The sequence below is a fragment of the Dermacentor andersoni genome, chromosome 2 (assembly GCF_023375885.2).
Source record: "Dermacentor andersoni chromosome 2, qqDerAnde1_hic_scaffold, whole genome shotgun sequence".
Lineage (NCBI taxonomy): Eukaryota > Metazoa > Arthropoda > Arachnida > Ixodida > Ixodidae > Dermacentor > Dermacentor andersoni.
This window is the reverse complement of record NC_092815.1, coordinates 229693857-229715695: the sequence shown is the minus strand read 5'-3', so window position 1 is coordinate 229715695 and position 21839 is coordinate 229693857. Positions and strand designations below refer to the sequence as shown.

Sequence of the window (21839 nt, the reverse complement as noted above, 5' to 3'; positions counted from 1 at the left end):
TGACATCATGGATGATCGTTAGTTAAAGCTATCTTAAAGGTGGTTTGAGATCGTGGAGAACCGTATCCTGCATATATAAGTGAAGAGCAGTTTTTTAGGTCAGTCCAGAATTAGCAATAACCCCTTAATACAGTCCATTTATCATACCTCATTATTACCGTTTGTGGGCTGTTGGCTTATTCTGGTTTTGACAAACGAGAAATGTGCGCTCACCTCAAAGCGCATGCCATAATAGAAGGCGAATCGAATCAGCGTGACGATTTGACCGGAAACGAAAGTCCCAGCCAGAGCCGCTACCACAGATACCGGGTACCAAGGCTTGTAGAGCGGCGCAGATGTGTGGAAGTGATACACGGTCACTTGCCGGCCTACCAGCAGCCGGTAAAGTTGGTGGCTAGCGATTCCCGGCACGTGATAGATGCTGTGCTGCGGCCTGTTCAGGGACTGCTTGAAGAAAGCCACGGTCGCGCTGGCTTGTCTCCGGTACAGCTCGAAGAAGGTGCCGCTAGTGTCGTTGGGCAGGTAGGCGAACGCGTTGTCCAGCATATCCCACGTGTTGGTCATGTTGAAGGCATTCACCACCATTCGCGCCAAGAGGGCCCTCATGTGCTTTCTCATTGTATCGCTATAGAAGCTCAACCAGGTGGTTGTTGAGAGCGCAGCCATGCGGAAGATGTTCCAAGTAGGCGCCAGGTCTCCCTGCGCGTCTCGGTGCAGTTGCCACTTGACCAGGGGCAATAACGTGGCCATGGACTCGAGACACTTGAAGAAGCGGTGGCTGTTCTCGCTCACTTGTCGATGCATGTCAGCGAGCATGCTGCTCGTCAAGTACGGTGACACCATCGGCGACAGCACCCAAACAACGTAGGCGCCGAGGAACAGCTTGAAGCGCTCCTGGTAACCACTCAGGCTCAGGTGCGTCGCGTCCAGGGCAGCGAAAAAATCGGGCTGCATGTTGACAATCTCGTCTACGGGCCAGAGCTGAGAGTCGTCGGGAAGGTGGCCGTTCACTGCCCGGCGAAGGTCCGGGTCGCTCAAGCTGTAGAACCTAGGCACGGCGTCTGGACCCCAGCGGAGGCGCACCAACTCCACAACAGCGTCATGCGCTAGTAGCACGTGGCGAATCATGCGCGAGTACGACTGCCCCTTGCCACCCACGATTTCCGCGCAGCGCCTCAGGTAGTCGTGCGCTTTATCTTCGTTCCTGAGTGCCTCGATGTCATCGATCCATTGCTCGAACCGTGGGTCCAAAGTCATGTATAATGTGTTTTCTGAGGACTTATGAGGATGGCGACCCACGTAGAAAGCCCAGAACATCGGCATGCCAAACTGCAGCGACGCACGCACCAGAAGTCCGAGAAGCTGCGGTCGTGTGGCAGAAGACCTGCTCGGCCAAGGTAGACCGAGCTCCTTGAGGAACGCGCTGAGCATCGAAGTGTTTTGTCCTTCGGTCTGCAAGGATTATGTCACGTTAGTTTACAGATCAATCCAATGAAGCTTTCATTACAGAAATGTGCAGAGCTACGCAGAAGAGCACGAAATAATTGGCCCCTCTGTGGTTATACTAAATTAAAACAGTGATTAAAGGGCCCCTGAAATAGCTCGGACAAATTTTGTAGACGCATAGCGTACAGCTAAAGTTAACCATTCTCACCATAATTTGTGTGAATCGTCTCATATTAAGAGAGCTACGAACGACTACGACTATGCTCATAGTCAATGAAGCAATTACACTTCTGCCCTAAAGTCGTGCACCTAGTAAAATGGCCGAGCTGTAAGTCCGCTGCGTTATGAGCACGCACGGATAAATGCAACACAGCAAAGCAGCTGATAACAAGCCAGGAAGTTTGTTTGCTGAGTGCACCATGATGTAGCTGCAGTGCCGAACGCGCAATGTGAGCGTCGTCGGTTAACGAACACTTCTCCCACCAAGTCCCCGTCACGAGTAGGAAGTCTGAATGCGTGACGCACCACCAACGCATACTGGACCGAGCACGTACTAGTAGGCCCGCGAGACATCCTAAACTACGCACAATCGTTATAATGGCGCGATGCATATATGTAGCTGCCTGCACGTTGCAGCATGAACTGGCACATGTGAAGGGCATGCTGTAAAATGGTATTCTAGTAAAATACGTTGGGCTAGTTGGAGCATTCTGTTAAGAAAAAAAGCAGCCAAAAAAGACGCCCGCAGGAAACATACAGGACAGGAAAGAGGCAGCCCCTTCCCTGTCCTCTTGTATGTTTCCTATGTGCCTGTTTTTTCTTTTGGCTGGTTTTTCCTTAATACCGTAAGATGGTTTTTCAGCGTGGTATAGGTATCCCGTGCGTGAACTGTGACTATGTTTACCTGAACAAATTATGCATTTTCGAAAAGGGCTTGAAGAGCATGTGTATAAGGCGAAAACGAAGACACACTTGTAGAGAACTTGGCAGCCTCTAACCGTGATATTGGGCTTGGATAAGGCTTTGGTTATTGCCAAGAATCTGGATTTCACGTCAGTATCCTGGGTGCTTCTTATCAGACTACAGAAAAGGCTGAATCGCAGCGATGTGATTATTCCGTATGCATACGCAAGATGCCTAGGTTGAATTTCTAGCGCTTACTGTTTGCAAACAAAGCTTCAGTACAAATGAGTGGGAGCTCTTATTAGTCATATGCTATGAAATGTCTTTATAACGACGTTGAAGGAAGAGCCGAAATTACCTCATTATAGTCATCGCTGCCCTTCACTGTAAGGTAGGCGTAATTATGTGCACAATTTTGAACTGGCCTAGAAGACGGCATTGCGGCCAGTATAATCACTACATGGTAACGTGCGCTGAACAAAAGGCAGAAAAAGAAATTTCGGCGTCCTCAACACACAGCTTCTTAGCATCTGACACGACTGCGTTTGCGATAGCTGCCTTCTGCTCCAATGTGATCGTCTTTCGTTTCCGTTTTCAGCTTGCTTGTCCCTAGCATCGCGAAATGGCGAAGCGGTTGAATAGGTTGCACGCTGTGACGCCAACAACGTTTGTCTCGTTCAAGACCACGTGCCACACAGGGAGGCGTGGTCTCTGAGATTGCACCGGTACAATCTCTGAGGCCACGCCTAGCTGCACTAGCTTGAGCGGTGCCGCAGTCAGAGAAATTGCGATGGCGATAATCAGCCTCTGCTTATGCGCAGTTACGCAGAGTGGTGAGAAGAAACGGTGTTCGATGGCGCATTCAACGCAAATACTCGAAAGTTTATTTAATCATGGGATTTTACGTGCCAAAACCACTTTCTGATTATGAGGCACGCCGTAGTGGAGGACTCCAGAAATTTCGACCACCTGGGGGTCTTTAACGTGCGCTTAAATCTAAGCACACAGGCGTTTTAGCATTTCGCCCCCATCGAAATGTGGCCGCCGTGGCGGGGATTCGATCCCGCGTCCTCGTGCTCAGCAGCCCAACACCATAGCCACTGAGCAACCACGGCGGGTACTCAAAAGTTTCGGCACCGAATGTGTGCCGAACTCCGCGCAATGTGATTGAGCCTGCAAAGGTTGGGCATTTCTTGCTTCAGAGACAAATCAAGTTTCCATTCTGGAGACACCTGAAGCTCGGCAAATCAATTGGCAGGATAATTTTACTTCGCTGAAACAAGGTTGTAAAACGTGGATATCTACGGAGATTGCAAGGGGGATTTCACTTTGTTACATCCAATAGTTATGTTCCGTTTCGTTATAATGATGTTTCACTTTAACATGCGTTTATTAATATCTTGTTTTACCTTTTAATTGCAGGTGACAAATCTGAGCTCAAGCAACATTAGGGACAAGCTACATTGTCTGCGGGTGCATCAGCCTGTGGAACTGTGTAAGTCAGCTCCCTGAATCATGAAGTGACCAATGTGTGAAAACAGACAGTCATGAAGCAAATCTCTAGAAGGTGCATTAGAAGCATTTTGCTTATGTAGCGGTGTTATTGATTTGATTTAGTAAACATTCTTTGAAACCTTTGTCCATTTTAGCACTTCATTTGTGTGATTAATCATTCTTTATTTTAAGCGCGGCTTTAAAATGTGTTATCACTTTTGAGGCCTTGCCAATATTTCAGTGGTGCTATGGTGGGTTGTAAGAAATGGGCCGTAGGCATCGGTGCTGTCGTTACAGACAAATATTTTTCAATATTGCGAGGATTAGCAACATTCCCAATTATTTGTCCATGTAGCAAGTGTCAGGAGACACTCAATTCCTTTATAATAAGTGTTATATTGGAAGACTGTATTGTGTTCCTAAATTCATGTGTGTGCCAAACATCCATGTAAGAAAAACTTTCGTGATAGTGTTGCTGGAGTCGTTGAGGTTATTGCCTCCGCAAATCTCGAAAATGTTGACAAGGTAAGGAAAATGACCTTGGATCTTCTCAAACCGTCACATATGTGCAGCGTATGCCGTTTCTAGCCAGATCACTGAAGCTCAGCAACATTTTGTTGGAGAGTTGGTCTGGAAGGAGACACTCTGGATTGCAATGTTATGACTGAATTTTAGCGTCTAGAGCCTACTTAAAATGTAATCTTTGTGCTAGTGCTTCCCCTGATAATAGTGTTCCCACTATATATCGACAGGTTTGGTACGTCTTGCTCTAATTTTCGCGACCACTCCCCAGCTCAATAAACAAGTTGTGCTTTTCGATAGTTTTAAGGTGTTGATGCTTGCAATGAATGTTAAACATTCCTGACTAGAAGTTACACCACTTTTGAAAGAGCTTTGAATAGTTTCTACGCACGTTACCTTGGGGCCTTAAATGAGCTCTTACTCAACAAATTTACAAATCTCAACTAATTGCTTTACTAAATAATAGGGCTGCGTTACACACATATTGACTAGAAGGTATCGTACCTTGCTCTTCAATAGTCTGTCGGGAAAACATCTTTAAGACGGTTGCAAAACATCTCGCAAAATATCTTACAGCCATTTTTAAAACAATTATAACATGTGTTGCAATACATCTCATAGCAGTTTCTAAAACGGCTACAAAATGTCTTGCAAAGTGCTTATATCCCTTACTTGGCAGTAAATTAGACGGTCTTCACGATGGATACAAGACGTTTTAAGAAATCCGACAAACTTCCGGTAAGACGTCTTCAAGAGGTCTTAAATATATTGCTGAGACATCTTGAAGATGTCTTGGTGATCTTGCCCAGACGTCTTGTAGACGGCTAATAGACCAATGTGTGTTCAGTGGTTAAGCGAGGTGCTGACGAACTTGATTCGATAAGGTATAATGGTGGAATATTACCAACGGCGTCGACTCGAGGCCTCAAGTGCTAATGACCCGACGAGATCGGAACAAGAACTTCAGCAACTGACCAAGTACCTTCGCCTCGAGGGAGAGTGCAGGGAGCAGACGACCAACTAGCAACGTGTCTCGCATGGCGGTGAACAGCAGCCTTCCGGTAGCCGTAATAGCCAGCCAACGGCATCAGCTGCAGTCCTCTATAACAACGCCATGACGAAGGAGGAGGCGTGCGTCTTTTGCCAGATGGCACATTTAACGCAGGATGGCGACGTACCGATTGATAACGTCGAGAAAAAGCGCCTTCAGTCGATGGCTGGCTGCTGCTTCAGGTGAACAACCAAGGGACATCGAGCAAGGAAGTGTCAACGTAACATGAGGTTCTCGCACTGTCAAAGAAGACACGTTTCCTCGATGTGTCCCAGAATGCGAGCTAAACATGCTCATAGCGTAACGACGCCGCAAGAACACGCAACGAGCAGCACTTCCATGTACGCTGTTTCAAACGGAAATTAGAGACGCAACTAGACATCATACTTGTACAAACGTTCAGAGCTTGTATAAACGGCGCCAAGAGTTCATGCTACGTAAGAGGTACTTTGAACGGTAGCCAGCGCACTTTCTTAAGGAAGATGTCTCGAGAAATATGAGCCTCAAGGTATTAGGAGAGATTGACTTTACCGTTAATGTTTTTGGGAATAAAGATGGAGGTCGAAGTGCTCGTCGAAGACTAGTGGAAGTAACCTTATAAAGTGAGTTCGGTGGTGTGGATCACGTGATCGAAGGAATAGAAATAGCGCACATCTGTGAAGTCCTTGTTGGAGGGCTAGAAGACTACGAATTCATCAAAGGCCTACAGAATTGATCCTGACGATCGTGATGATGCTTCCCGAAAGTTCACCAAGAAGAAGGCATTAGCTTATAAGCGGGTCAGACCAGTTGTGGAACATACTCGGAAAGGACGTCACTTGGGGTGATAAATATAAGGGTCCCCTTTCAATTGAAGCAGTACTGGGCTGGACATTCTAAGGACTCTTAAACAGCGATGAGCTCCTTTACCCGCACACGCAAGCTAATGTCTGTGCACTTCGAAGGAATTGCTGCATGATCGACGAAGGTGTATCCTTAGAACTGCAATAGTTTTGACAGCTGGAAAACTTAGGAATCGCAGGGGCTGTTGAACCATCCTCCCTTGATGTACAAGTTTTGAAAGCTTTCAACGAAACCAATAAGCTGCGCGATAACAGGTATGAAATTTGTCTGCTGTGCAACGACTTGCAAGCAGACCTGCATGACAATCCCGCGGTAGCTATCAGACGGCTTCGCTGCCTTCTTTATCGGCTATCTAAGAACAAATACTTACTCTGCTTAGCTACTCTGCCTAGCTTTTCTCTGCTTAGCTATGTTGAAGCAGTGACACAGTATCTGAAGGATGGCCATGCGGAACCGATTCCCGTCAGCGAGGATGCAGCTATCACAATGTACTAGCAGTATATGCCCTATCGTGAAGCAATTGGGGAATCGTCCAGCACGACTAAACTCAGAGTCGTCTTCGATGCGCCGTCCCATGGCACTGGGCTGGCTTCACTGAGCGACCACCTGGAAGAAGGCCAGAACCTCAGCAACAATATGTTGAGCATCTTTCTGCGCTTTCGCCAGCACCAGTTCGCAGTCGCGGCTGACGTCCAGAAAGCCCTCTTACAAACTGGAATCAAGTCTTGTGACAGGGACGAGCTGAGATTCCTTTGGTTTGAAAAAACACCAAGAGAAATATATGAAGTTAATTAAATTATGGGGTTTCACGTGCCAAAACCGCTTTCTGAATATGACGCACGCGGTAGTGGAGGACTCTAGAAATTTCGACCACCTGGGGTTCTTTAACGTGCACCTAAATCTAAGTACACGGGTGTTTAACAGGAATATATGACATGGACCAGGTTCGCGATTATCGCATGACTCACGTGATCTTTGGTACTACGGCAAGCCCCTTTTTACTGAGTGCAACATTGCAATATTACTTCCACCGCATACGCGGAAATCACCATCGAACAGCTGCGAAGTATGCGAGTTGCTTTTATGTGGATGACATGATCACTAGCGTTCCTACTGCCAGGACACCTGTGAACTATACGACCATGCTAGAGAAATATTGGCAGAGGCTGGAATGAAGCTGCAGAAGTGGGCGACAAACTGCACTAACATGAAAAGACGCATAGAACAGCTGGAGCAAACGAAGATAGTCACAGTGCTGGGGAGCACCAGATCAGACAACCTAAGTTTGAATGTCCATCAGGTAATGAGTGTTTGCAAGAAGTTCAGTGAACGAAACGGTTCATCTTGAAGACGTCCGTTCGTATGTTCGACCCTCTAGGTCTTGCAGCTCCATTTCTGACCCGCGACAAGATCCTGTTCCAGTGCATTTGGCAAAAGGAACATGTTTGGGATAGCGAGATTCTGACAGGACTTGCCCAAGGGTGGAATACGTGGGGCAAGGAAGTCCCAGATATCAAGACTCTTTCAGTGCCCAGGGTTTGTTTACTAACTACCGAATTGCATTCATATGGGCTCCACGTTTTCACGTACGCAAGCCACGCAGCCTCTGGTGCTGTGGCTTACCTGAAGCAGAACCAAGAAGAAGCATCTCTAAAGATGTTCATGGCAAAATCCCGAGTAGCTCCGCTTAAACAGCTTTTTCATCCACGGCTCGAGCCTATTGAGGCTTGACTGGGTGCCCGACTTGGGAAGTTTTTGGCTGTCACACTGGGAATCCCTTCTTCAAAATGCTATTTTTGGACCAATTCAACTGTGGCCCTTGGTTGAAGTCGAGAGTATGAAGGAAGCCCGTGTGGTCGGGATGATGCATACTTCAAAGGAAGAGGTCCGGACAGCAACCGAAATGGTTTAAAACATATTTACGTGTCGGATCCCCCACGGGAGCCTTGTTCACAATGAAACAAGCGGCAGGGCTGGCGCCCTTTTTATGTGTGGCTCAAAACGTGACTAAAGCATTTGGCATACATGATCGGCAGATTGCCTTCGTTGCAATTGACCGTGTACGCCGTAGTTCGGATGATTAGGGACTCAAGATAAAGACGCGAAGAATTAATTCGCTCCTTGGCAATCACGCGAGATTTCCCTAGTTAATTGTATTTGACGTGATTGCGCAGTGTTCGGTCAGGGCATTCGACGCCACTTGTCGCTTCTGGGGGTCATTCCTGTGCTGTTTACGTCTTGTTCTGAAGTTGCTGGTTTTTTTGGTTGCGGGTGCCAACTGGCTCGCGCAGTACCCACCCAACCTGGAACCCCCAAAAAACGAGCTGCGATAGCGTACGTCCCCGGCATAAGAGAGACCCTTGCACGCGTTGTGCGGTCATATGACGTGCAGGCTGCGCACGGGCCCTCCCAGAAACTTGGACACGAGCTCGTGCATGTGAAAGACCCTTTAGAAAAGGACAAGCTCCCAGGCGCGGTATACGTCATTTCGTGTGTGGACTGTCAGCTAGTCTACGATGGAGAAACCTGGAACTTCAAAACAAAACTTAAGCAGCACAGGAATGACGCCCAGAAACGACACGTTTCGTCGAATGCCCTGGCCGAACACTGCGCGATCACGTCACATACAATTAACTGGCAAAAATATCGCGTGATAGCCAAGGAACGAAGTCATTCTTCGCGTCTTTATCTTGAGTTTCTAATCATCCAAATCACGGTGCACACGCTTAATCGCAGCAAAGGCAATCTGCCGTCCATGTATGCCAAATGCCTTAGTCATGTTTTGAGCCGCACATAAAACAGGGCGCCAACCCTGCCGCTTGTTTCATTGGGAACAAGGCTCCCGTGAGGGAACCGAAACGTACATATATTTTAATCCATTTCGGTTGGTGTCCGGACGTCTTCCTTTGAAGTATGGCCCTTGGTTGGATTCGAGGTGTCGCTACGAGGCGGCAACAGTAGTTGACCTAAACCTAACCTCAACCTAAGCTAACCTAACTTAACGTGGGCGAGACGCAAAGCCAATAATCATCACGGCGTGACATCAGGCAGTGGCGTTCAACCGCGGTTGCTAAGACGCTGTGCGTTTATTTCAATCAAAGGGGACCTGTTTCCGGTGATCGCCGCGTCACTGAACTCATCGAAACGTGCTTGCACCGGAGGTTTTTCTACACGGGAGTGGCAACGTCCATCGCAGAACTCCGAGAGCGCTTCTGGTTGACGAAGGCGAAGCACTGCGTGAAAAAGTGATCGGTGGTGCGTGTGCTTAAGGGCGAAGCCTGCGACGGCTCCAATGGTGTCGCTACTTGCGGACGGAGTGAATGTGTCGAAACCCTTTGACATTGTTGGTAGGGATTTTACTGGACAAGTATACCTGAAAAGTGAGCCTAGAGAGAAATTCTACATCGTGTTGTTCACTTGCGTGGTAGTTCATGCGATTCATTTAGAGCTTGTCTTGCGCTCAACGGCCGACGCTTTCTTAGAGGCTTTCCGCCGTCTTGTTGCACGTCGTGAATTTCCTGCGGTGATTTAGTCTGACAATGCTCTCTGCTTTAAGCGTGTTTCTCGTGATGTTCGCGCTGTATATGACACCGTTCGGGGAAGTGAGGTTGGCGGTTACCTGTCACCTCGCCCCATTACGTGGAAATTCTCTGCTGACCGTGCTCCTTGGTGGGGTGATCTTTGGGAGCTTATTGTGCAATCAGTTAAAGACAGTCTGAGGAAAGCGCTAGAAAGGTCAATTCTAGATTATGATCACATGAGCACAGTCTTAACAGAAAGAGAAGCGAGCAGAAACGTTAGACCCCTGACGTATTCATACCCTGTCCCAGAGAAACCAGAAGTCATGACACCTGCCCATTTCGTCCATGGCAAGCGACTGACGGCACTTCCTCACTTACAAACTGTGCCCGCAGTGCCTAGCTCCCATACTGAGCTGCTTAAAACATGGATACAGCGTCAAGGAATGTAAGAAGACTTCTGGAATCGCTGGTACAAGGAATATTTAATGCTCCTCAGAAGCGCTCATAGTAGGCCAGTGTCAGACATTGCTAGCATTCCTGAACGCAATATCGTTGTAGTCCGCTATGACTCCGTGCCCAGACTGTGGTGGAAACTCGCACGTGTCCTGATGAACAATACTGGAAACCACGAAATTGTGCGCGCATGTCGCTTAAAGCTTGGAAATGGACTACTAATCACATGGCCTATACAACAATTGTGCTTTCTAGAAATGCACCCGTAGCACTTCGTAGGCAGGGAGTGTTGATAACAGCAAAGAAATAGCTCGCGCAAAAGAAAGAGCAAGGAAGTGCGGCGATTGAGTGCGCGTGGCGCGGGAGTTGGCCTTCTTGCGCGAATACACGGCAGCAAGCGCTGCTCTCTGATCTTCTGGTGGTCCTTCACCGTACTTGAAGCGCGGTCTACCGGACAACGAGGTCCTCGGGCTTAACAGAGGTCACGGGTTTCATTCCCAGCCGTGACTGTCGCACTACAACGGGGATTAAATGCAGAAACGCTCTTGTATTGGGGCGCACGTTTGAAAACCCCAAGAGGTCAACATTAAGGTCCCTGAGTAAAACTAAAAGGTAGCGACATGCTTTAATCTTGCCACCTCCGCTGCTGCGAGGAGCATGCGAGGAGGCAGAAAGGTCTGCGTCTCTCATTTAGTTGAGCGCCGTCCCGCGGTATTTTCCCACCCTTTTCTCTATTTTTTTTTTTCTTCTTTCCTGCGTGTCGGCGCGCTCACTACCTTGGCAGTTGGCCGTCGAGTTTCCGCAGCGAGGCTTTCGCAAGGGATTTTGTATGTTTTGGCTAAGTTTCGTGGCTGACCGCATCATTGAAGAACTCACTTTTTGTGTTGTCTCTCGTCAGGGATTGATTTTAAGATTACTGGAGGTGCAAACGTGAACGAACGGAGCTTTTTTTTTTTTTTTTGTTAGCGGGCTACGGAGCTCTGGCATGGGTAAGCACGGTGCTATTTTCGGCACTCATTCACATTTGTTTCCCTGATCGCGCTGTTGCTAACAGGTGTATGGAGCTATGGAGTGCGCAGGCTGTGTTTTGTCATATATCGCACTAGAAACGTAAGACCCTTTAGTCTTGTACCACTGAGCGCGTAGCTTTGTCAGTCCGTGCGTTTGTTAGGCACTGCACGTATATTTTGCGAGGACAAGCTGTTCATTACACTGTTCACAGTGTAAATGATTTTGCCTATTGTGAGTAGGCTTTCTCACCAGGATAAAGTGGTGCACGAGTTTGTTGGCTCATACTGACTTGAAACTGCGTAAAGGGGGAAAGTGCTCATCCTTTCGTCCTTGCATAGGCTTTGTTCACAAATGAAGTACAGGTTCCACTGTGACGTTCCTACTTGAGAGCCAGCGGACCATTTTGACTGCATAAGGAGATCCCAGAGTCATGACGAAACGGCGAAAATAGCTGCGATGCTCCGCGTTGATCGGGCACGTTTCTACATGAAGCTTGCGTTATTCAGGCGAATATGCCACGCGCTTTGCGTTCGGTCATCAAAGTACTAAGATGACTAAATTATGAAAATGCACGAGCTGGACACACAACAATCGATTGGATACACGCATGTACACACGTACGCACTTGGAGCGCCGCAAACGCATCCGAGTTGTTCAATTGGCAGCTACATAGTGCTGTACACACGCGAGCGCACCGCTTTCGCCATGTACCGGCGAAGCCTTCATCGCAGTCTGTTCGCGCCGGTCTAGTGTCTTTAGAAAGCCAAATAAAGAATCTGATCAGTGCAATGGAAACAACTCGCGAAGCGGGTTGAGCTGTGCAAACCACGGCAGTGTTTTTGCCTGCGAGTACAATGCATGGCCGTGGACGACATAACACCCAAACAAAGCTTTGGCATGTATGTAAGCATTGTGTACATTACGTATACATTATTGCTGAGACAAACAATTCCGATTTTTGTGCAAGTACTCGACACTATAAGGAATTTGGGGGCCAAACTAGCCTCAAAAGCCTTCTTCTAAGTGGAAGCAGGCAGCCAACCTGAAGCCACAAAACAAGCGCGCAGATACGCGCCGAAAAAACACAAAAAACATCAGCCACGGCTAGTTTCATGGCGTTTCATCATTTTTTCTAGCGCAGCACACAATTATCAAGCCTTAAATACGCAAAAAATTCATGCCAAGAAACCCAAAAACAATTTTAATGCCTCACTTCGTGTAATTCTACTGGCGGCTTCCGAGCGAACGACCAACCTGCGAGGGCGAGCTATGAGAGAAAGAACGAGCTGCGAGAAGGCCAGAAGAAGGAGAGCGGCTGGGCGAGGAGGAATGCCGCTATCTTTTAGTTTTATTCGGTGACCTTAGTCAAGAGAGAGAGGGCAAGAGAGAAATATCGTTTATTTGCACCCGCAAAAAGAGCCCCGAGGAGTCGTTGACTGCTCCTCCCTGTTCAGCTGGCTGATGCTCCTTGGAGCTCAGCGGTTTCCAGGGCCATGCGGATGACTTCTCTTTGACATTATTCCGGAGTGCCCCCTACGGAGTGCGCCACTACGGAGCACCTCCTACTGATATCGTGCTTTTGACACGTAAAACCCAACAATATGAGTTTAAAATACCCGTCACGTTAGAAATAATGCGGCTTTTATGAAGCGAATTATTCTGTTATTTCGCTATGTTGTGTTCTAGTAATTTACAGAAAAAGCACGTAACACAGTTGGGATGGCAAATAGTAATTTGTTGTTACCTTGTTCATGATTTAAGATTACTTGCGCAATTCGCCAGTCCTGAGTAACTTTAGCAGTATTTATCGAGTTTTAGATTCTTGCCAAAAAAACTTAAACGAGTAAATATTCTTCAATGAAAAGCGCGGCGGCGCTCCCATAGATATTCCTACATATCCGAAGGGAAAGCTCTTCGAATTCAGATTAATTATGGACAAGCTAAACGAAGTGTCAACACTATTAATACTATTATCGCACCTTGACATTTTTTTATTATCAGTGGATTTAATCAGGAGAAGCGCAAGACGTTCAGAAGTACTTTACTACATAGCGATTGCAGTAGTAATGAGCCTAACATGTCATTTCGTTTCTAGTGAATCTGTGCTTTGTAAACCTGGAAGTCGTGTTTGTAAAAACATTCTGGCTTAACAACAGCATTTCGTTTTTTTTCTCCCATGCGAGATGCAGCCATTCCGCTTTTTAATCCTGTGCATGAACGTGTTAATACAATTTTTGATTAAATAAGTTCTTATTCCCTCTTTTTAAGTTGTGTCGCCCTGCATGACATCGTTTTTGATCGTGAATTACTCGCAACATGACAGTAAGCTTATGTCAGGCCTATGGGCCTGAAGCTTGACCGCATTTTTCTGCATGATACTAAAAATAAAGTGCCTCACACACACGCACACACACACACACACAGCATGCACGCGCACGCACATCTTTATTCTTCGATCAGCGCAATGATCTAAATAGTAGCCCAGCCAAGGCTTCAAGGGATTGGACGGCTGCTCCTGCAAGACAGCAGCGAACTGCACATTGCGTACCAAATAAAATTTAACACACTAAACGTTATGATACAATCAGCAATGTTAAACATGAACTAAAAAAGTGGTACGCGTCATGTCCAAGACCGTTCAGATTGGTCACATGACACACACAGAGTATCTTTAAGTTGCAGCTTCAATCTAACGCTTTAGCGCAAGAAAATGTCGATTGGTAACCCGTTGAGGACATCGGAAGCATAAAATCTAGGTGTTCGCTTACCACACTGCGTAAAGCTGCGAGCTTTCCAGTCATTACCTGGATTTCGAGACATGACCACCTCGCGTGATCTTTCGGTGGCGGCAGCGGGGGCCCAGCCGTAAGTGATTGGGGAACCGCCAAAAAAAGAAATCATGTCTCACGAAAAGAACGATTTATCAAAATTGTGGTTATACCTACCAGGAACTGGCTGGGGCACTATGGTGAAATTCCAGTAGCGAGCGACAAAGCCTAGGACATTTGAATGCTTTACAACACAGCCTGTGAAGCTCTAAAGTGGAACAATAATGAGACAGCATCACAAACTATGTTGTAAAGCATTTAGATGTCCTGGGAACCCACGTGCTTTTTTGCCCGTTACTGGAATTTTGCGAGAGTGTTCCAGTCGGTCTCGCGATATATACCACGATTTTGATAACTCACTTTGTTTGTGAAACTTCACTTTATTTTCCTTTGTTTCCCGTTATGTTACTGCAGAGCGCGCGACCACTACTGAAAGATAGTGCGACGGGTCATGCAGAAGTTACCAAAAAAGGAAGTGGGAGAAACAGAAACAGTGAAATGGATGCAAGAAAATGGAAACAAAAATGACCATGAAGATTGACAAGAATGAGAACAAGGAAATTAGCAGGGAAAATCTGTATGATAGCACGAAGAGAAGTGCCTTGCTGTTTGCGTACCATTACGAAACATCGTTCCAGCGCACAAATAAACGCGCACGAGCAGAGAACGACAACAAGAACACCCAGCTGTGCACGCTTATTGCTATTCGCAGCAAGAGCTGGTTGCTTAAGTATCAAAACATACCGGATCAAATATTCGCAACGAGATTAGGCATGTGTAGGCTCCAGCAAAAATCCAGAGACCACTCAGCACATCCTATTGGTATACACGAAGGGGTTCACCAGCGAGACCCGTAGGGAACGTACTCCTTCCAGAAGCGCTTTGATTTAGTGTGGACGGAGGCGCATCAACCAGTCAGCAGTCGAGATACGCAAGAGACGTTTAGAGTGTTAGTGGAAGAAAAAGCAGGGAAGAGATTGATACGACTGGGTCAGTTACAGGCATATTCGTCGCTACAAGGTAGTTAGAGAAGCGTTGAGGAATAGATTGAGATTAGGAAGATATCTACAAGAATGCCGGAATGAAAAGCGTGTCTAGTATACCTGATTAACTCAACCAAGCTAGGCGATTACTTTTTACCGCCGCGTTTCAAAGGAGATGCCAATAGATCATCATCATCACCACCAAAATTCTAGCCGTGAGCGTTTTTTAGATACGAGGCAACTGGCTGGTACGCTCAGTACTGTGAACGAATTCGACAAAAATTGTTTTACTATAACAGGTTCCTTAAGGACGCAGGGCCTGGAAGCCACAGAAATGTAAGAATATTACTGTAAGGTCGCTCTGATTGTTCGTGTTCTTAAGTGTCACGAATCGGCCACGTGCTGTGTGTATAGAGAGGGGGTGCACTCCCCCCCCCCCCCCATGTCAGCGGGGCAACCGTTTTTGTGTTATGTGGGGTCACGGACGCGCGGTGTTGGGTGACGCGTCGCGGCAGGCGCCAGGAGGGCGATTCCGGGAAGTCGGTATTGTGCGCAGGGTGTTGGCAGTCCGCCGACGGTCACACGAGTCCACACAGACCAGCCTTGAAAGGGACCGCTGTATACGGTATTGTGTGCCTGGCGCCCGAGTACCTGACTAATTGGAGGCGCCGCCGAGGTTAAGAAGGGCTTAGCACACTTGACCCCGTGCCGCGCGTCCGGAACGCAATCGCCAGCCTTGTTGTTGGGTGCGACTGCCTGTGTGGTGTCGAAGGCCAGCTTACAGTGCACGCTGTAGGGATGCGGTGCATACGTGAAGAGTGCATTCGGACGGCGGCGTCTTGTAAACACGCACTCGGAGAACTTTGTCTTGTAGACAATAAGTTTGAAGGACAAGGAGGGCCATCCGTCTCCCACACGGCCAAACTTTGAGTACAGCGGCACTACGTGGTGTCGATGCCCCTGCTTCCGAGACATTTGCGGCCTAGACGCCGTTGGGATTTGAGGCGGTCTAGCGATAACTTGTTCGGGCCTGGCGTGTTTTGCTGAGCCCGTCACTAACTACGTAGAAACGAGAGGGCAACGGAGTTTTGGGGAAGAAGGAAAAGAGCTTTGTTTTCCAATATGTTTATTTTTAAGAGTAAGCCCATCCCTGTGGGTTGTGGCTTAACAAACGGTTGACTCTGATTGGCAACTGAACCTGTGGGACGGGCCAACGGCCCTACAGCCTTTTTTTTCTTTGTATATTTGGGCTATGAAAATCGGGACGACATGCTGTCCCTTAGACTTGGTTGAAATCAGGATTGCTGGTAGATCAGTCAGCCTCCGTACTATGTACGTTAAAACGAGTCTGGGCTCTAACAGTCATTGAGACAGTCGAAGAGTGAGACTTTGTTTCTCAATTGTTCAAGTTTGTAATGTATTTGTTTTACCTGCCATGTATATAGAAAAGTTTACCTATAAATATTTCTTGTACATCTGATCTCATCGCTTCCTGCCTGCGTTTATCAACAACTGCCGATCATCGTCCGAGAAGCTTCAAGTTCCAACGGTGAAGCGAGGACAGAGAACAAACGAAACTTTACTGGCGCAGCACGAAAGGATCGGCAAGCCCCACAACGAGCAACGAGCAGCGAGCCAGGCGCAAGGCATCAGAGGGCCACCAGCCAATTCCGCAAGGGTTGCACTTCATCTGGACGAGGACGTCAGGCGGCGCCCCCAGCAGCAACGGGTGAGCGGGATTCCTTGCGTTTTGTCTAGGTTGGCATGGCTGTTGTTCAGTGAGGTTAATGGTGTTCACGCGCAGAACGGCAAGCGCGATTGAGGCTAACGTAAACATTGATACTGCATCTGAACAAAGAGAGGGTCAGAGACGGCAGGAACTGCAACGCGTCGGAGAGACCGAGTCTGAGACGTCGGATACTGAAATGGATAGTGAGACGCAAGGAGCTGCGCAGGCTCCGAGCACGACAGATCCAGAGGCCATGGTGGTGAGACGCCTGGAGCTAGAGCTGGAAAAGGTGCGCCTGCAGCTAGAGTGCGAGCGCATTGCTCTACGGAGAGTGGAGCTTGAGCAGTCGGGCAGGCCGCCTTCAGTGTCGGAAGGAAGCGATCGCCACCGTGACATCACGGATGGAGTAGCGCAATGTGCTAAAGTGCTTAAGGCATACCGGTTGCCGTGTGACGCTGACGTCCCGATATGGTTTAATGAGGTTGAAAAGTTGTTTTCATTTTTTCAAGTACCAGAACACAGCCGTGTACATTTAATCATGCCTTCGCTGGCCGAGCGGGTCCGTTATCTGTTGCGTGGCCTCAATGACGAGGAATGTACAGATTATGAGACTGTAAAGAAGGTGGTATTAGATGAACTTAAGCTCACGCCAGCTAAATACTTAGAGAGGTTTGAAAAGGCATCTAAACGAAAGGATGAAACTTGGGCTCCGTTCGCGTCCCGCACTAGAACCTACTTGGCCTATTGCCTTCAATCTCGAAATGCAAACACAAAAGAAGCTATGACGGAGCTTATGGTCGCTGACCGTATGAAAGCCAGTATAAGCTCAGAAGCCCTTGAATATGTTCTTTTGCGGGAGGGCGAAGAATGGTTTAGGCCAGTGGAGGTGGCGAAAGTGCTCGAGACTTTCGAGCAAGCTAAAGGGAAAGGACGAGTAACTAAGCCAGCCGCAACAGCCTCATTGCTGCAGCACGCAAAACTAGCTAGCCCGCAGAGGACAAATTTAAAATGCCACGTGTGTCAGGTACAGGGTCACCTAGCCAGAGACTGTCCAAAAGCTTCAAATAAAGAACAGCAGGGGAAGGCGCCGACTGTGCAAAAACATAGGGTACAGAAGGTTGCTGTTGTAAGTGAAGAACCACCACCACAGCAAGAAAGGGTGCTAAGTGCTAGAGTACAAGTCTTAGCTCAAAATCCTAGTTCAGGGAGATCAAAGCTGGACATTATCCCTATCATGTGCGGGGATATAGCAACGGAAGCTGTGTTGGACACAGGTAGTGAGATAACGGTCGTCCGTAAAAGCATGCTGCCCGTCGTTTTACAGGAGCCATCGGGAACAGTAAGACTCGAGTCGGCATTCGGAAAGACCATTCGAGCTAACCTAGCTACGCTGCCCGTAGGCATGCATCGCCCGGGGGCTTCGATACAACCGCTGAGGATCGATCTGGTGTGCGCGGTTACAGACGAACTTGCAAAGGGGGTTGACTGCCTGCTGTCAAAGGAAGATTGGGAACTACTACAGGCGCAGGAAAAAGAGGAGTTTGGACGAGAAAATATTCCGCGGGTAGCCAATTCCGTTGGGGTCCGATCAGTCGAAATGGTCGATAACACTGAGCCAGACTGCGGTCTAAGTTGCGAAGAAACGACAGATGAAATCCCTAAATTGCAAGAGAATAGTTTCATACAAGATGTCACTGGGGTGCCCAGTCAGCGGGAGGAATTTAGAGCTGCTCAGCTTGCCGATGAAAGCCTAAAAAGGGCCTGGAATGATGCGAGAAACTACAAAGCTGGCATGTTCGTGTCAGACGGACTTTTGTACCATTGGGATTCTCCAGCGGGAGTCAAAAGTCAGACAACTGGTCCTACCAGAAGAAAGACGCAGTGAGGTAGTCCCGCTGCGATCCCTGACAGCGAGGGACACATGCGAGGCTTTACTGGAAATTTTCAGTCGTACTGGAGTGCCGGAAACGATCTGCTCAGACCAAGGTACTAACTTTAAATCTCAATTGACGCGGTTAATGTTAGAAAAACTGGGCTGTTCACCCAGGTTCTCCACTGCCGAACACCCTGAGAGTGACGGAGTGGTTGAGAGATGGAACAGAGTCCTCAGAAATATGTTGCATCATGTAATGGAGCGGGACCAAAGAAACTGGGACAAGCTTATCACATTTGTTCTATGGGCGTATCGCTTGCAAATAAATGACAGAAAGACTTCGGTAGTGGACGCTAACCGATTCAGGTCGTACTACGCTAGAGTGAATCATGCGGGGGTAGTGTTCGAGGAAGACGGAGAATTCGGTCAGATGGAATACGCGCCGCAAGCTGTATGCACTTCAGCGAGCGAGCACGCAATAACTGAAGACAAGCTAGCTCATTTGGGGTCTGATGCGCGCACAGAAATCGAGGCGGTATTTGAGAAACATCGCTGCGTCTTTGACGGAAAGCCTGGGAGGGTGCAAGTAGGGCGGCACCGCATCGAGCTGGAGGAAGGATGTAAACCAAAGAGGACGTTTCCTTACAGAGTTCCTCAACTATTAAAGGAAGAGTTGCGAAGTCTGTTGAGGCTTTCCGGGTATTATCGGGACTATGTCTCAAACTACGCCGACGTGCCGAGCCCGCTTACAGCTTTGACAAGGCGAAGGGTTTCTAATTCAATTCCAGGGTCGGAAGATGCGCAGTGTGCGTTCGAAAGTCAAAAATTAGCTCTCTGTCAGGCTGTCGCCATGAACACTCCTGAGCCTCATCAGCCGTACTGGCTATTCACTGATGCGTCGGCGACGGCGGCCGGTGCCTATTTAGCTCAAATGTAAGCGGACGGAAAAGAAAAGCCGATCGCTTTTGCTAGCCATCGCTTTAACCCGACACAGGCGCGCTGATCGACTATAGAGAGAGAAGTCTTTGCTATTATTTGGGCACTCAAGAAATTTGACTACTGGCTTTTCGGAGCAGTGGTGAATGTTGTCTCTGATCATAACCCATTGTCATATTTGACAACCAGCACCCCGCAGGGGGCCAAGTTAGCAAGATGGGCGCTTTCACTACAGCGCTACAATGTAACGGTGCGTCACTGGAAAGGAACATGTAACGCCAATGCTGATGCATTGTCAAGGCTCTCGAATCGTTCATGGGAGCCAATCGAGTAAAGAGCAGAAAAGAAAGGATAGCCAGAAACAGCCATGCCAGCTGGGACAGGCGTGAATGTTCCCGTTCAACCGAAGGATGTGTGCGTGGGACAGTTCAGCCTTGGTGGAACTTTCTGTGGCTGTTGTCGTCCATGTGTGTGGGGGTTATAAGACTGTGGACATACTATGTATATAACCTGCATATGTTACTTTGCTGCTGTTGTGCCGTGCAGTGCGTTGGAGTGTTCCTGTACATACATGAGTATTTCTTTTGCATGCTCACTGCCATGAATGTGTTGATCTTTCGCCATTTTCTTTTATCGCTGTGAGAAAATTGTTTTTTTTTTGTGATCATTTCAGTTCATTTGCCTGTTCCTTACGGACTCCGCAGTACCCGTGTTGGGCAGCATATGTCAATTTTCTTTGACGGAACTTTCAGAGCCTAAATTCTAGGATACAGCGCCCTTTGGCTCTTGTAGTATAGCTGGGCACATTGTGAGCCCAGTATACTCTTTAGGAGGGACGTGTAAGGTCGCTCTGATTGTTCGTGTTCTTAAGTGTCACGAATCGGCCACGTGCTGTGTGTATAGAGAGGGGGTGCACTTCCCCCCCCCCCATGTCAGTGGGGCAACCGTTTTTGTGTTATGTGGGGTCACGGACCGCGCGGTGTTGGGTGACGCGTCGCGGCAGGCGCCAGGAGGGCGACTGCCGATTCCGGGAAGTCGGTATTGTGCGCAGAGTGTTGGCAGTCCGCCGACGGTCACACGAGTCCACACAGACCAGCCTTGAAAGGGACCGCTGTATACGGTATTGTGTGCCTGGCGCCCGAGTACCTGACTAATTGGAGGCGCCGCCGAGGTTAAGAAGGGCTTAGCACACTTGACCCCGTGCCGCGCGTCCGGAACGCAATCGCCAGCCTTGTTGTTGGGTGCGACTGCCTGTGTGGTGTCGAAGGCCAGCTTACAGTGCACGCTGTAGGGATGCGGTGCACACGTGAAGAGTGCATTCGGACGGCGGCGTCTTGTAAACACGCACTCGGAGAACTTTGTCTTGTAGACAATAAGTTTGAAGGACAAGGAGGTCCGTCTCCCACACGGCCAAACTTCGAGTACAGCGGCACTACGTGGTGTTGATGCCCCTGCTTCCGAGACATTTGCGGCCTAGACGCCGTTGGGATTTGAGGCGGTCTAGCGATAACTTGTTCGGGCCTGGCGTGTTTTGCTGAGCCCGTCACTAACTACGTAGAAACGAGAGGGCAACGGAGTTTTGGGGAAGAAGGAAAAGAGCTTTGTTTTCCAATATGTTTATTTTTAGGAGTAAGCCCATCCCTGTGGGTTGTGGCTTAACAAACGGTTGACTCTGATTGGCAACTGAACCTGTGGGACGGGCCAACGGCCCTACCGCCTTTTTTTTCTTTGTATATTTGGGCTATAAAAATCGGGACGACATGCTGTCCCTTAGACTTGGCTGAAATCAGGATTGCTGATAGATCAGTGAGCCTCCGTACTATGTACGTTAAAACGAGTCTGGGCTCTAACAGTCATTGAGACAGTCGAAGAGTGAGACTTTGTTTCTCAATTGTTCAAGTTTGTAATGTATTTGTTTTACCTGCCATGTATATAGAAAAGTTTACCTATAAATATTTCTTGTACATCTGACCTCATCGCTTCCTGCCTGCGTTTGATCAACTGCCGATCATCGTCCGAGAAGCTTCAAGTTCCAACGGCGAAGCGAGGACAGAGAACGAACGAAACTTTACTATTACCATGAGGGATAAAGCAGAGATAATATGATATTACTGTCAACAAAGAACGCACACATTTCTTTTTCAGTGAACTAAGCAGCGACTATAACAGTTATGCCTTACCTTAGCAGACTAATCCAATGTACGCACTACGGCTTTACGAAACAAAACAGGCAAATAATATCGCAA

General features: G+C 48.1%; 1 protein-coding gene across 1 annotated transcript in view; it reads right to left on the bottom strand.

Annotated features, from left to right (window-relative positions):
• Positions 1–21839, bottom strand: part of LOC129387073 (uncharacterized) — a 258084-nt gene that overhangs the window by 187240 nt on the left and 49005 nt on the right. Inside the window, exon 5 of the mRNA XM_072286230.1 lies at positions 214–1452. Coding sequence (XP_072142331.1) covers positions 214–1452 — 1239 coding nt within the window. The remainder of the gene's footprint in view (positions 1–213; positions 1453–21839) is intronic.